We start from the raw sequence: 16,940 nt of genomic DNA, 5'->3' as shown, positions 1-16,940 counted from the left end.
TCAAAATGCGAAACTGCAAACTTGAAACTACAAGTCACCAGTCATTTTCCCATCACTGCGGTGGGATAATATCAACCTTTCCCTTTAGGCTCATGTCATTCTTGCTGAAGAAACTCTTAGTTGTGGAATAGATGCCCTCGTCTGTCTTCTCTCTGAAACCTGTGACTGTAGCGTGAGTCTGGAGGCGGGTGGTGAAGCTTCAGAGACAACAGACAGCAATCTCTGTGCCAAGTCTGTGGCCTTTTGCCAATTTCTCAACAGATATCCATCCCTCTATGGGTTACAAATGGAAAAGTTTGTTTTTTCATATAGCCAATATTACCTCCTTCAATGAAGCTGACTACAGAGTCAAGACTGGGTTGTGTAGCAAAAGATCCTCCTTTGGCCAGAACCCCAAATTTAGTTCCAGAGAAAAGTTACTTTCCACGGTTGTAGCCTTGATCTGTTGAACAAAGTTAGTCGTGCCAAAGCAAGTGTTTCAGTATTCATTACAGATTAATGGTGATCTCGTTCCAGCTCCCATTGATAGGGCATATCAGTCCAATTAATATTTTCCTCAAAAAACATGGCAGCCCTGAATCAAATCTAGTCTATCCTTGAATGTAACTCAACTCATAGTATAATGGTTCGACATGTATATTTGTGCAATCTGTGCACATGATTGGAACAGTTCTCCAGTATTTTAAATGTTTTACTTTTCTTAGCAAATCTTGGTAAGGGAAATCACAACACATTACTGCAGCACCTCAGCATGATCCACACCAACATCAACATCTATCCCTGAGATCAGCCAAAGGAGATCTGCAGGACTGCCAATGTACTTTTGTCCATCCAGTCCCAAACTTTAACTTTTGTTTGAAGGTTTTGTAACATTTCAGTTCTGCTCTTGGTGTCTGAGGATCTCTGCAGCATACAAATAGAGGACAGGTCTTCATCACGTCTGTGCAACCCTTTTGGATTAGCTGTCTCAAGGCTAGTATTCTTAAAACAACATGTTTGCATTTTATGGCTTATCTTTATGTTCCTCCGTAGAAAAATAAGACACCATCCCATGCCCCATGCTCCTTATGAGTTCCTTATCAGAACACAATTTGTCATTTCTTCTCAAACTGAGCTCTGTGGATGTGTTTATCAGCCCTTTCCTCTTGCAAGTTGTTTACTATAAGATAAGCAATATATAATTCAAACCAACTTACCACTGAATAAACCTTAAATTGCAGCTATCCAAAAAAAAAAAAAAAACTCGTCCAAAAGCGCTCCACCACCGCTCCATCACAAGTACAATTCATGCCAATGGCCCATAATATAACTGCATTTTTTAGCAAGAATTCACATGTTAAACATATTTCTCAAAGAGTTTGTCTGTTGCTTTAACTGATTATTTTCAGGTTAAAGCAAGATTTAAACAGATCACATTCACATGCAATCGCTTTCGCAATAATGCATTCAAACAAATGTAATCTTACAGTGCTACTTCATCTGTATCTGATTTTAAACGAGCAGAAATCTGTAAGAAATGCACCAACCTGTGGATAAAATAACTGACAAAAATGTAGTTATTTTCATCACAAATAAAATTTGCACAGCAGAAAGCAGCAATTATACCTTTTAATGCTGACAACCATGTTATTAGTTTTGCATTTGGTAGGAAAAAAGTTTGCACACAATCGCCTGAGCCACTTTGACTCTCATGTTATTTAATTTTTTATTTGTTTTATTTTAATATAGGCTAAATTTTTTTTTTTTTTGTCAGAATATTGTTGCATGAGCACGGTCAAAAATGTTGTATTGATTTTGTACAACAGTTCAACAAGGAAGTTAATATTGAGTGAGTTGCATTCTAGACAATATTGTCTTTTTTTTTTGTGCTTTCGCCAACAAAACTAGCTTGCAAACAAAGCATTTGTGCATCTCAAGTCAAAACTTCACTGTTTGACGGTTCTGAGGTTAAATACACATTTAATCTGTTTATGACGCAAGTCACAAAATCAGAAACACTGAAAGCTCTCGGTTCTCAGATATCTCCTGGTAATTAGCATGGAAAGACACCACTAAGGTTTCATTAGACGCGCTCAGAATCACACATGCTTGTCTTGTGAATGAAAGGACATGTTCAAGTGCAGCACTTTTGCATCTCACTAATGGGATGTTTTTGACAGTGCTTGCAATCTCTCATGAAATGTTATGCTATCCATCATAAGTTGAGAGTACAGAGACGTCTTATTGGCACTTCACATGCATTAAATCAAGATACAAATTCTCCCTCATTTGCTGCCCCTTCCATTCTCGTGAATGTATCTCATACTCTGTGGTCACTTGCTCATCTCCCTAAACTGTTAAATGGGTAGATTTATCAGACTTGTTATCAGAGTCTGTAAGCTGAAACTCTAATTTGTTCTTTCTGGCTTCATCTTATGCCGTCGCTGGATCTCAGCCTCCATTTTTATTATAAAAGTGCTCACTATGTTTTTGTTGTCTTGTTAAGATTATCATCGTCTCGAGGGATGCAATTCACAAAGCAAAAAGTGCCCGTGCTTTTATGCTGATCGAAACGAAGCGAGTCCCAATGTAACTTGCTACAAGCAGATCAGAGCTCTTAGAAATGCAGCAGTCTGCCAATCACAGAATTAATCCTGTTTAAGGTTCTTATTCAAACCTGAGAGCAAATATGCAGAACAAACCCAGTGATACTCAAGTCCTGCCTCTCTGACAAAGTCCTAATGAATCTGAGAGACACATCAGGGTTTGGTTTCAACTTTGCCCAGCTTTCAAATTCAGTTAACTACCTTATGCCCCACCTCCTTTTACACGTGCTGACCTGAAGAGGCTGGAAACCAGATGCAATGACATGATAGCTCTAATGCAATTGCACCTGGTGGTTCTGTGATGGGTCATATAAGTCTGATCACTTCTATGAGGCTTGAACAGACGGGGTGAAGAGTGGGCCCCTCATTGCACCCAACCTGGTCCCAACTTTCGAAATGCACAATGATGAGCAATCACACCACGCATGGCATAATTTATGCTTAATAAAAGCTTTAAAATTAAATTTCATTCATATTTAATGGGGATCTCTGTTATATCAATTACTTTCTTTATTTTCCTGGGTCCTCGAGAGCTCATCTTCCTCTTATACCCCTGTGCACCCAGCTGTGAGCCGAGGCTGTTTGATTGGCAGGTGGATAATGGAATGGTGGGGAAGAGGTGAGAATATCTCCCTTTGTGACCCCTGAAGGAAGCCTGTCGATAAATCCGCTCAGACCCCCACCACGAGGACTATTTTAAGAGAGATATGATATTTACACAGCCCTGCGTTAAGCCTACTGAGGGACAATCTCACTTCTTTTGTTTTAATTCCTTTTCATTTCAGGAGGTCATGACACAAACACCACCTCTGTCATATAGAGGAGACAGATGGGCGACATCATCTGAGGTGCTGGCATTATGACAAGTGATCACTTTGCAATCGCTCAAGTCCTCTGTGTCTCACTTCCTGTTCACTGTAACACTCCTTAAAGGTGCAGAGGGAAATTCTTTGACTATGTTGAAGGACACTATTAGTAGACAGCTGTGCTGAAATGACAATACATAAATGCTGAGCAGACACATTTTTCTGCCTTAAAAAAACAACAACAACAACAGCGTAAATGGTTGTCCACTGCTCCGGGTGTGTGTTCACTGCTGTGTGTGTGCACTTTGGAATGGGTTAAATGCAGAGCATGAATTATGAGTATGGATCACCATACTTGACTGAATGTCATGTCACTTTTCTCTTTAAATATTTTATTTTACTTTTGATTGTAATCAAAATATACTGTTGTTAAAAGTAGGAATATATATATATATATATATATATATATATATATATATATATATGTATATATATATATATATATATATATATATATATATATATATATATATATATATATATATATATATTTATTTTATTTTTATTTTTTTTGGAGGGGGGGGTTAAATTGTGATTAGATTGAATATTTTGTATAATTTATAAACTTTTTTTCTTTTTTTTTACTTACATTTTAATCAGAATATTGATTGAAGATATTGTCCTTATTTAACCCTCTGGTGGCTCTTTTGTCATTTTTGGCTGAAAATGTCCTCTGTTTTTATATAGATTTGTGGGATGCACATCCAGGGCACGAAGGTCCCGTTCCACCACATCCCAAAGATGCTCTATTGGGTTGAGATCTGGTGACTGTGGGGACCATTTGAGTAAAAAGTGAATTCATTGTCATGTTCAAGAAACCAATTTGAAATGATTCGAGCTTTGTGACATGGTGCATTATGCTGCTGGAAGTAGCCGTCAGAAGATGGGTACATGGTGGTCATAAAGGGATAGACATGGTCAGAAACAATACTCAGGTGGGCCGTGGCATTTAAACGATGCCCAATTGGCACTAAGGGGGCTAAAGTGTGCCAAGAAAACATCCCCCACACCATTACACCACCACCAGCAGCCTGCACAGTGGTAATAAGGCATGATGGATCCATGTTCTCATTCTGTTTACGCCAAATTCTGACTCTACCCTCTGAATGTCTCAACAGAAATTGAGACTCATCAGACCAGGCAACATTTTTCCAGTCTTTAACTGTCCTATTTTGGTGAGCTCGTGCAAATTGTAGCCTCTTTTCCCTATTTGTAGTGGAGATGAGCGGTACCCGGTGGGGTCTTTTGCTGCTGTAGCCCATCCGCCTCAAGGTTGTGTGTGTTGTGGCTTCACAAATGCTTTGCTGCATACCTCGGTTGTAACGAGTGGTTATTTCAGTCAAAGTTGCTCTTCTATCAGCTTGAATCAGTCGACCTATTCCCCTCTGACCTCAAGCATCAACAAGGCATTTTCGCCAACACAGGACTGCCACATACTGGATGTTTTTTCCTTTTCACACCATTCTTTGTAAACCCTATAAATGATTGTGCGTGAAAATCCCAGTAACTGAGCAGATTGTGAAATACTCAGACCGGCCCGTCTGGCAACAACAACCATGCCACGCTCAAAATTGCTTAAATCACCTTTCTTTCCCATTCTGACATTGAGTTTGGAGTTCAGGAGATTGTCTTGACCAAGACCACACCCCTAAATGCATTGAAGCAGCTGCCATGTGATTGGTTGATTAGATAATTGCATTAATGAGAAATTTAACAGGTGTTCCTAATAATCCTTTAGGTGAGTGTATATATGTATATATGAAAGCGCTTTTTTTTTTTACTTCAGCAACAACTCTGCCAAGTGTCATCTTTAAAAAGAGAACAAACATAAGTTTGCACTTCTAAGCATTCGAGATTTATGACATTTGAAGTTTCATATTCAGGTCTGTGCTCAAAAAGTGGTTAACATTTAACACAGATTGTGTGTCCTTTCATCATAGTGTGAACAACTGGAGATATTATGATCACTTTCCACAGCTCATACTGTATCTATCAAGGTTTCAGTCATCACATACAGCAGCGTCTGTGACTGAGGTTGATTATGTTGAATGGAACTGGTGTGCAGTTCTCCAGTCTTTCCATAATTACCTCTTCATGGTAAAGCGTTCTGTGTTTATGTTAAACTACTGAGTGAGACACACTACTTTGTTTGAGGGACCTGGCTGTGCAAATGTGAAGCATATAAACGTCTGCATCAGGCATCTAAGCCCTATGTATGAAAGGTACCATTAGCCCAGCAACATGTTCCCTCAACAAGGACAAATAACAAAGATGGTTGGGGGGTGGCATCTGTGCGCTTCCCCCTTCGGACCCCCTGAGTTCCCAGAGGCCCTCCTGTCGCTCAAGGCTGGAGGTTGTGATGGGAGTTCAGGGTGGTGCTACATAGAGGTTTGAAGGTCAGTGAAGGGGGAAGAGTCCGGGGGTGTGAGTGGAGTAATTCAATGTGAGAGGGCATCAGGCCTTGCAATTACATCCTATTAATAGTGTCCACTAATGCAAGCCATAGAGGCATGTCTGCCCCTGAGCCAAAGTTGCCGTGACCAGTTGCGTGAAAACAAGAGTCATTTTCTTTATCTCTAATGCTCCTCCTCCCTGTGCCCCAGTTCACACCAATGCACTCGTTTATGTATTTTACTTGTTTTCATCCCTTATTTCTCCACTCTTCCAGCACAGATTACTCAAGCCACCCATATTTTTTTGTTCAATGGCCAAATTTGGCCGTTAAAGGTATAGTTCAACCTTTCATTATTTTTTTTTATATATATTTTAAGGTCACACTTTATTTTAAGGTCCAATTTTCACTATTAACTAACCATTAACTATGACTTTTGCATCAATTTACTCCTTATTTGCTGCTTATTAATAGTTTATAAAGTAGTTGTTAAGTTAAGCTATTGGGTAGGATCATGGATGTCATGCATTGTATGCACTTTATATGCACTAATAAACATGCTAAAATAGACCTGCTAATAAGCAACTAGTTATTAGTGTGAATTGGACCCTATACTAAAGTGTTACCTATTAATGCATTTAGACACACTTCCTGCACATGACATTACATTACATATTATCCAGCAGACATACTGTACATGATACAGGAAGAGACAATGGCTGGATAATGAAGCCTATTAGAAAGCAGTTGTATGCCCCTTAAATTCAAGATATGGAGTCAAAAATGCACCTGGATGTATGCATGATTACAAATGTGATATTGATTTTATACAGTTCTATAAAGAATAAGTTATTATTGTTTTTGTTCCAATTTCACCAATGAAAATAGCTCCAAATAAAGCCACAGCAGAACGGATGTGCCTTTTTGAGTAATACACAGCAGTGATTTATTACCAATTGAGTCCACAGTTTTGAGCCAATTGATTCAATGATCAATTTCATAAATACTCACTTCATTCCTGAATGAATCAGCCATTTGAACAAATCAGTTGAATAAATGAATAACTCACTCATTAATACTAATATAATTAAAATGACTTGCTGTGACCCACTGACAGTTTTAGTTTCTTATTAAGATTTTCACTTCATCAAAATAATAATAAAAGTAACTATAATAATATTTCAATATTCATTCAGAAAACAAAATCCATTAATGCCCATTTAATTGCATAGCATTATTTATGTGCAGTGTAAATGCATTCATGCCACCTCTGAAGAATCTGTTAAATATAATTAAATGCCACTTCCCATGTAGCCTTAAAAGTTTGTGATAAATGTGTTCAATCAAAATATTTATTTCTAAATATTAGTGCTGTCAAAATTAGCGCGTTAACGCATTCGATTAATTTGAAATATTTAACGCGTTAAAAAAAAAATAACGCAATTAACGCGGTTGCAGTTTTTTTTTATTTCCAGTTGTGGCCTATTTGTGTTCAACGTGCAAAGAAATATGGATAAGACCAAGGAAGGACTTTTAGACGGAAAGTTTCAGTATAAAACTCTGCCGGATTACTCTTCAGTCTGCCACAAGAAACATTACTCTTCATTTAGTCTGCCACAAGAAACAGCAACATTACAATCATGAACTCAAATGTCATTGTTTAAATTAGACCTTTCTGTAACGCTAACGTTAATAAGCTAAAACGAATATAACGAAATAATTGTGTAGCGGAGTATTTTTTGTACACAGTGCTGCGAACTGTCAATCACTCCTGTGCGCGTGCATCACTGTCCTCCTCAGCTGCAGCAACTTGCGCTCTCTCTCTTCATCAAGCTTTAAAACAAAAAGGGAACAAAAAGATCATATTGTCTTTGTGCATAGGCTATAGATTAATTAGATAAATGAATATCTAAATTTGTGCCTTGCCATCTACGGTATTTGTTTAGAACTTAGAAAAAAGATGCTGCAGCCAATGAACAGCCAGCGGGGGCTGCAGGACGACTCAACCTCCGCAGACAGTTTTTAATGTTTATCAGACAATAAATACTCAAGATTTTGCTTTAGTATAACTCACAACGAGTTTCACACACCTTCTCCGGCCACGTTGAGTTGTTGACACTTAACAGTGGGAAAAGCGACACATGCGCTATTCACTTGTGTAACTTAAGGGTGAATGGGTAATGTAGTTTCTGCTCTGGGTGGGATGAATTAGGAAGCTTGCATTGTGAAGGGCGCTCTGAAAATCGGCAGTGCAGGTAAAAGATTAAAACCTCTATTAAAACAGATGTCCAGATGAGCGTACCGGTACGCTACAAGCACGTTCTGGACGCACGGAGAGGTGGCGGTACGCTCAAGAGCTATATTTGGAAGTGGCGGTACTGAGTACCGGTGTGTACCAGCCCACTTAAAGCACTGGCAATGACTATACTTTGGAATTTTTTTGCAGTCCACTTAGAATTCAACATGGAAATCATTTTTGTTTTTTATTGGCATTGATTGTTTTGAAATTCAAATGGTACTTACATGCCTGTGTTTTTATTTCTGTAATAAATATGGCTTTCAAGCCAACAGTTAATTTGGAGGATATTGATGGTTTATTGCAGGTATGTTGTTTACATGAGAAAATCTGTGTTACAAGTTAAACAAAAATTCCAATAAACAATCATATTTTGAATTTAAATAGTTTCTTTGTCTTGAGTTTACATTAATTATTTACATTTTACATTTACATATCCAAAAAGTTTCAGTCTTTTAATTACGATTAATCGCGATTAATCGCGATTAATTTAAAAAAAATTGTGCGATTAATTAGTTAATTTTTTTTAATCGATTGACAGCACTACTAAATATACTTCTTCATAATGTTTATTTGATGCTTTTTCATGTATAACACTATAATTACTAAATTATCTTTCAAGGGTAATTTCTCAGCACAAATTGACAATTAATTTGCAATCCATTTGATAAATTAATTGGCACATCATGAAATTGATAAGATAAAAATGTATTCGCTTGACAGTTCTAATTTTAATACTAAATATATTTATATTTAATACTATTAATAATGCAATATTAATTTATATATGAATATAAATATGATAAATAATATGAGAGTGAATAAATGATGGGGTGAGCTGTCTCTAAAACGTAACACACAGATCAGGTGCAGTGAGCTGACTGACATGCTAACAAGCCTAACACGGTTAGGAGCTAATGTTAAAGGCCATGTCAAGAGAATGCCAGACACATTTATGATGCATGTATGATTAAGGCTGTAGGACAGGCGATGATAAGTGGCATCTACCCGCTTTCAAGTATTTGTTGAATGCTTGCACGCAGGTCACAGTCTTACATCAAGAGCTGCCATTAAGCTAATCATCATGCTACTGTCAGAGTGCTCAGCTGTTCAGGTGCTTGCTAAGACATTGGTATGCAGTTAGCATGTGTTCTGGGTGCTTACCTATTGACCCAAATCAAAACAATTCACATTTACATTTCTATGATATTCTGATTCTGGTTTGTAGTTATAGCGAAAAAAAAAAAACAAAAAAAAACCTAACCATTAAGTATAATAATAATAATAATAATAACAACAACAACAAATTAACAAATATGAAGAACTTTATCAATCAAGCGATTTCAAAGAACTTTTATTTAGCTAGTGACTTCTACAACACTTCAATTGACTTTTTTTAACTTGCGAATCAATCAAATTAAATTTAGCACCTTTTTTGAGAGTTTTTATTCTAGAACTTTTGGGGCAGGGACAAACTTGTATGTATGTATACTCTATATCTATGCATGTATTGTTATTGATTTAGCCTCCACTTGCCTGGCCATTCATTCAGCTCTTTAGTAATTCTGGATTCGTGATTTCTCTCATCTCTCTCTTCTCCTCTCTTCCTCTGATTTGAATGCTCGTTCAATCAGTGTGTCCATTAAGTGCAGAGCTCATCAGTGCACGTTTACTCATGCATGCAGATGAGCTTCAATTGCAGTGTATTGCAAACACCTCAGATTCCTCCTTGGGTGTGTGTGTGTGTGTGTGTGTGTGTGTGATCTCAGTGATGGGAGTTTCTAATGGCTCTCAGAGGAGGGGTAGATGTAATGAGAATGAATGTCTCCGCTGGGATCCAGACCTGCGTTTCACTTCTTAATGAACATTCACAAGCCTTCCCACTCCCTCACTAAATGCATATAGATTTCAAATTCTGACTCCTCTGCTATTAAGTTAATTTGACCTCCTTTCATCTATAATTGTTGGTGGGGTTGCTAAGTAGAGATTGTATTTCTATTGAGTTACTTCTTTGAACATAACCATTCTCTTACGTATAAAACTTTGACATATCACTTGTAAGCTTGTTATGGAAAACTGCATTATAACCAAACTGATTTACACTTTTCTCAAAATGATTGCATAGGCAGAGAGAACTGGGCCAATATCTAGACACCAAAGTAATCCCAAAATTGACCACACATGTGGAATATGAAAGAATACGCTGTGTGGATGATGTAAACATTTCTATTTAAAAAAAAAAAGTTTTATTCTTACATTAGGCTACAGTTTCTTTTTTTTTTTTTTTTTTTAAATCTATGCCTCCCCTTAGAATCAGAAATTGATTAAATTTGGCACGTCTCTTCACATGGCCTTGACATACATGTGTACCAAATTTGGTGATCTTTGGATTTTGTGTGAACAGGAAACAGGCCAATGTATTCATTTTGTGCAATGCCTGGAAATTTTATTGGGTTAAATCAGGGATTCTTTTGACAACGTTTTGTCAAGGTTGTCTCTAGATGATTTATGCCAATTTAATTCAAGTTGGATGAACAGCTGGGAAAGATTTCAACAGTTGAGCCCATATGTTTCCAGAGACATAAAGAAAAATAGAAATATATAACTGTTCACTGAGCCGCCCTGTTGACCACTCCCAAATATGGTACTCAACCTCTTCTGGACACTTTTAGCATAAAAAAGACTAATACAAATAAAAAGAATAATAATAATAAGAAGAAGAAAACCAGCAATAGGGTTCCACGAGGCAAGAGCAGAGGCAGTGAAAGCTGCCAGCAGTGTGTGATGACAAACACCTGAAGCTCATTCTGCCTCATCACTGAAGCTGTAAATCCAAAACAGCTCCTCTCCTTGGGGAGGAGAGCATGGACTGAGCGTGGACCAGGTGTTCTCAAGGTCTCAGTACGACACGAGTCTGAACAGCCTGAGCAAGATGAGCACAGCACAACCTTGAGTGACCTCCAGCAATGTTCAGCATTATAACATGTGTGCCCTGTGCTTCAGCTGTAAAGCGATGAATAGTGGACATGGTTGGGGAAGTTGGGATTGAATAAACAGCTAGCACTGAATGGTTGGAAACATTACCTTCAAAAAACAAAGTGTTGCAGTATTCTGTATTTTTACAAATTAGTCTACAAATATTTTATCACTACAAATAACATCTACAACAGTGTCTTTTTAAAACTGCAATACCCATCAAACTCTGACATCTTTCTCCTATACAAGTGCGTTCACATTTCAGCGACATTTTGTGGGGAAAAAAGTTCATTTTCAAGCTAAATCTCAAAAAATGTTAATCCTCCATATGGATTTATTTTAGAAATCTCTAAATCTCAAACACAAAACTCCCAATTGTTGGGATTATATATATATATATATATATATATATATATATATATATATATATATATATATATATTTCTTCCATAACATTTTGCTGAGTGACAGTAAATTTGACTTAATTTATACAAGTTTTTTTTTTTTTTTTTTTTTTTTTTATACAGATGGGATTTGTGTTTGTCAGTAAATAAATTAAGTAGAAAAGTAATGCAAATACATGTTGCAGTTTATTGTGAAAGATTCATCCATCATCCATGCACTTCTCCAATCATTTAGTCCACTTTAACTCTGCACTTCTACAATCATCCACAAGCTCACGTTCATTTTTGAGAGCAACACCCATGTTGACGGCAACATTGAATCATTGAGTCAACAAAAAAGTCGTCAAGTCAATCCATAGACCGACTCGTTAAAAAAACATGGATTCATTATTTTCGTAGACACACACTGGCTCTACTTATTTTGGCAAACTTCTGCACTCTTGCTCGTGTGGTATTGCTTATGAATATTGATAAGCATATTATGGATTTTTGTGGCATTTTTATTCATCTTGGTGTAATTTTTGCCTGGATGTATATACAGTAACCAATTCCGCACCCTACATATATCTCTTTTACGATAATCTGATGTTCTCAAAATATTTGCAACAATACTGAGAAAAAAAGAAAAAGATACTGTATTTCAATATAATTTAATCGGTAATGAAAGTATGTACATAACAGGTGTTAATCGTAAAGCTACACCAACAATTGTCAACGCTAATTAAAATGAATGCTGAACTCCTCACGCTTCTACTTCGAATTAATTAATCAAATTCAGCTCAAAACACAAGCCACAACCTAACATCTCATTATAGCCTAGTAATTGTCCATCGCTTTCAATCTCTAGAACAAAAGAGTGGTGGAGTGGTGGAGCTCGAATCCAGGGGCGCTAAAACGAACCCTTCAGTGCTCCTGAAACATGACCTGGAAACACTTGTCGTTTTTTATTGTATGCAACGCAGTACGCTAACTAATCCCATTACGCTAATCTGCCTCAAAACAACTTTTGTGCAGATAAGAGAGTGGATAATTTATGCGGGATTCAAATGAGCACCAAATCAGAATAACTAATGGAGGCCGTGGCTTAATTAGCCTGGCATTGGGAAACACTGCGTTCTCAACCAAACAGATGCACAACCCACTATTTCAAAGAGCCCAGAGGGGCAGGAGACCAGGAAAGCACCTTTTCATGATAGCAGCCCCCAAAAGTGTGTTATCTGTACCTGTCTCATCCCTGTGGAAGAGCTTTGCGGAGAGAAGCCGAGTAAATGTTAATCCTCAATATGGATTTATTTTAGAAATTAACCGATTCTGAATTTGCTTCAACCTCTGTGTAGTGCGAAGTTGGCGGTGAAATTCTGCAAATCAGTCACAGTTGGGGTGACATTTAACTTGGCAACAAAGCTGTTTACAGGAACATAAAAGCTACACGTCGGCTGCCTTGCACATTAATGTATTTATTTCAGAAATGTTACAATCCAGCAATCACCTGTGATGAATATAAGCAGGAAACTAATGCATTGATGAATAAAACATTCCCTTATTAAAAATAACCTTCATCAAAACTGCATCTGGCATCAACAAATCATAGCAAGAGTGTGGATGAGGGTAAAATAATACAATCAAATAAAGCTGAATAAAGTGTATAGAATATCGGAGCACATTACCTGAACATGTCGCCCAGGCCCTTCAGCACACCTTTCTTGGCTTTGGTCTTGTCTTTCTTGTCCTTCCCTCCTCGCTCTTTCTTCTTGTCCTCTTTGCTGCGTCCTCCGTTCAGCTGTTTCTCTGTGTTGGAGGGTGGGAGTGAGAGGTCTGTGGCCGTGGAAATGGAGTCGCGGCCTGATCGTGAGCTCTCCTCTGTATCTTCTTCCACTGAGATGGTGGAGAAAGCAGGAGAGATAGATAAACATAAACACTGAAGTCAGACTATGTGTACGCTCTTAATAGCAGAAACCCTCAATGGTCTGACATCTATAAACATTGACTTAATGAAACCTAATCTCAATGAAACCTTGTCTTCAAGTCTAACTGTATCTAACAGAGGCTTGTGAGCTCTTCATCTTGCCTGAATCTCTTTTCATTTTTCCTAGTGAGTTTTACCTTAGAGGTTACTCAGTCTGAAGGAACCCCATTATCTTTTTGCTTCTAAAGGGTCACATCTTCCCACTACAGTACGGCTGTCTCAAATTCGGTTACCCAGTAGCAGTGCAGGAAGCCTATTAGCGTTATTCCTGACTGACCCAATAAAACTAACAGAGAAAGTGAACTTTAAAGTTCAAAAGGCTGAAGTGCACCAGAAGAGGCCCATCTTGTCTTCACCTCAACGCTCTGAACGAAGTATCTGCAGTACCACATCTAAAGTCTGTCTCAACTATAATGTATTTTATTATTATTTTTTTTTTGGCCAACGATTACTGTATAATCATTTCTCCTGCTATAGCAAGGTCTAGACATCATGCAGTCAGAGTATAAAAACTGTGTAGTTCGACTGTAAGGAAAAGAGCAGCCTGAAGGTTGTGTTGTAGGTGATGCATTACAAGTAACGTAAGTTACATAATCAGATTACTTTTTACAAGTAACTAGTAATAAATTACTTTTTAATTTACAAGAAAATATCTGAGTTACGTTTTCAAATAAGTAACGCCGGTCACTTTGTTTCCTGATTGTTGCTCTCCTGTCCTCAAGTTGAGAGAAATCAGGAGTGAGTGCAGAGGTGTTGTGTGCGCTGTGTGATTACTGGAGTTCTAGACTAAATGAACATGCATTTACTCCTCTCACAAAATGAATAAAGACAGTGAAATGCAAACTCTAAATATGACAATACTTTATGTTTAATCCCAGTTTTTTAAACAATATTTCTGCTGATGACCTTTGATGATCCAAATCAGACATGACAATAAGCAAAAAATACCTTAAATAAGCATAAAATTTGTGTTTCATTATTTTGATTGTTTTGCTGAAAAGAGTGCTGAACTTTCTTCTCCTGCGTCCTATTCTTCATGTAATCCAGAATAGCAGCAAAACTGAAAGGTTTGTTTGAGCTGCGCCCTCTACTGTTTAGATGTGTATTTACATTCATTTCAGCCTGAGGCATATTCATTTCACTTTTAGTGTGAAAGGGTTTTTGTTTTTGCCAAAAAATAAAACTTTTTTTTATTAAGAACAAACAAGCAAGCCCAGGCAAGATGAAAAAAAAGTAACGCGAAAGTAATGCAACACATTACTCTCCATGAAAAGTAACTTCGTAACACAATTAGTTGCTTTTTTAGGGAGTAACGCAATATTGCAAATCATTACTTTTAAAAGTAACTTTCCCCAACACTGCTGAATGTGTATCACGTTTTGTGTTTGCGATCATTCCAGAAAGAAATGCTCTGCTAACAGTTTTTTTTTTTTTATCACGTCACAAAAGTGCAAAAGTGAGCGACTGTGAGTGGGAACATTTTATTTTGAAGTATGGTTTGCAATGCTAATTCATCCTCCACCACCTATCTCTGTGATACATCGCATATCAGTATAATCATAAGGGACCACAGCTTGCTGATATTGCTCAGCAAGTGTCTGATTACAGCTACTGTCTCTATTCCTGATGGTCTGGACATAATTCATTTGTCATTAATTGTAAGTTTAAGAATGCTATGAAAGGAGGAAAACATAAGAAGGCACTAAAAGCAAAGTGCTTTTGAATAGAGCCACGTAATGGCGCTGGAGATAGATGCATGTGTGATTACAGCTTATTAATAACCAACAAATCTTTGATAGATGGAAGAAAGGCCTCATGAAAGCGAGAGAGCATCAGGGATATTTCAGCATGCTTAGATGAGCAGTTTGATGCTAGTGAGCAGAAGAGTGTGGGCACTTGTTCCTTTTGTTTTATTCACTTCAATTCGCTGTCAGTGTTTTCTGTCATTCTGCTACCTACTGAAACAAAATCCAAATGGATCAGCATTAGACAAGGAGAGTCTTCTTTATTTTGTATAAACCCAAACCTTTCTACTTTTATTTGTGTGCACTCACAATATCAACAAAAGTTGTGCTTTTATAAAATAAAGAAAATAATCATGATGCGCTTTCTGCCGTCTAGCCTGAACAAGAGCGCGTCGCAAAAATTTACAGAAACTCAGTGAATACATGCCTCACAGACATGAACAATGTATCTATAGAAAGCTTTAAATTACTACTTTACTAAATAAATTGAAAACAAAAAATACTATTCGAAGAGTTCTGCATTAAAATGCACACAATATACTTAAGATTTCCGCAAAGCATCGGAAAAAGTAATTACCATAAATGTGTCAGGGGGAAATAGTAAGGAGATATTTTAATTATTTACTAATAAACTACTGTTTTCTGAGTCTGTGTCGCAAGGATGAAGTTGCTGATCCTGACTCGCCACCTCTTCATTAGATGTGCCTTTAGAGAGAAGTGCATCTTTATGGATAACGATTATGATGAAAGATTTTTGTTTTACATTTATTTAAGTAGTAATTTAAAGCTTTCTATAGATATATTGTTCATGTCTGTGAGGCATGTATTCACTGAGTTTCTGTTAATTTTTGTGACGCGCTCTTGTTCAGGCGAGACGGCAGAAAGCGCATCATGATTATTTTCTTTATTTTATAAAAGCACAACTTTTGTTGATATTGTGAGTGCACACAAATAAAAGTAGAAAGGTTTGGGTTTATAAAAAATAAAAAAAGATTCCTTGTCTTATGCTGATCCATTTGGATTTTCTGCGGGACACTAAACAAAGCGCGGTGGAAACAACACTTAATTTTATTTTATTTAATTAATTAATCTTTTTTTTTTTTTTTGGCTAACACTTTATTTCTGCTCTGTGTGTGTGTACTTCGGATGGGTTAAATGCAGAGCACAAATTCTGAGTATGGGTCACCATACTTGGCTGAATGTCACGTCACTTTCACTTTCACTTTAATGACCAGTTCTCATTAACTAGTTGCTAGTTTATTAGCATATTAGCTGTTTATTAGCTCTTGTAAAGCACACATTAATACCTTATTCGGCATGACTGTTTTAGATCCATTAATATTAAACTTAACAACTACCTTACTAACTATTAATAAGCAGCAAATTACAAAAAAAAACACTGATGTAGAAATTTAAAGGGAGGTAGCTGACAAGAAATTGCAAATGTACTTATATTTAGTAGAATCTGTAATGTGGACTATTGAGATAAAGTGTATCCGATAACACAGGGAAGAATGGAATGGACGGGGCTCTTCTCATTTATAAACATCCCAATTAACTTGAAAAAGAAGATTCATGCCTAAAGAGTCACAGTCGATACAGCAGCGGCTTCTCAGATCAATGACGTTTTCATTAAATCGGTTATCACAGTAAGTTACGGTTCTGCTAATTGTTGATTGAAATGTAAAAAGAAATGAATTACGGTAATTA

At 37.0% G+C, this 16,940-nt stretch overlaps 1 protein-coding gene across 4 annotated transcripts in view; it reads right to left on the bottom strand.

Moving 5' to 3' along the window:
* Nucleotides 1-16,940, bottom strand: part of pard3aa (par-3 family cell polarity regulator alpha, a) — a 408,430-nt gene that overhangs the window by 108,319 nt on the left and 283,171 nt on the right. For all 4 annotated transcript variants that reach the window (XM_026238220.1, XM_026238223.1, XM_026238222.1 and 1 more), the window contains one exon: nucleotides 13,187-13,394. In XM_026238220.1, the coding sequence (XP_026094005.1) occupies nucleotides 13,187-13,394 (208 nt within the window). The remainder of the gene's footprint in view (nucleotides 1-13,186; nucleotides 13,395-16,940) is intronic.

Source organism: Carassius auratus, chromosome 49, assembly GCF_003368295.1.
Source record: "Carassius auratus strain Wakin chromosome 49, ASM336829v1, whole genome shotgun sequence".
Taxonomy (NCBI): Eukaryota; Metazoa; Chordata; class Actinopteri; order Cypriniformes; family Cyprinidae; genus Carassius; species Carassius auratus.
Note: the sequence above shows the minus strand (reverse complement) of the source record. Positions and strands in the feature narration are given on the sequence as shown.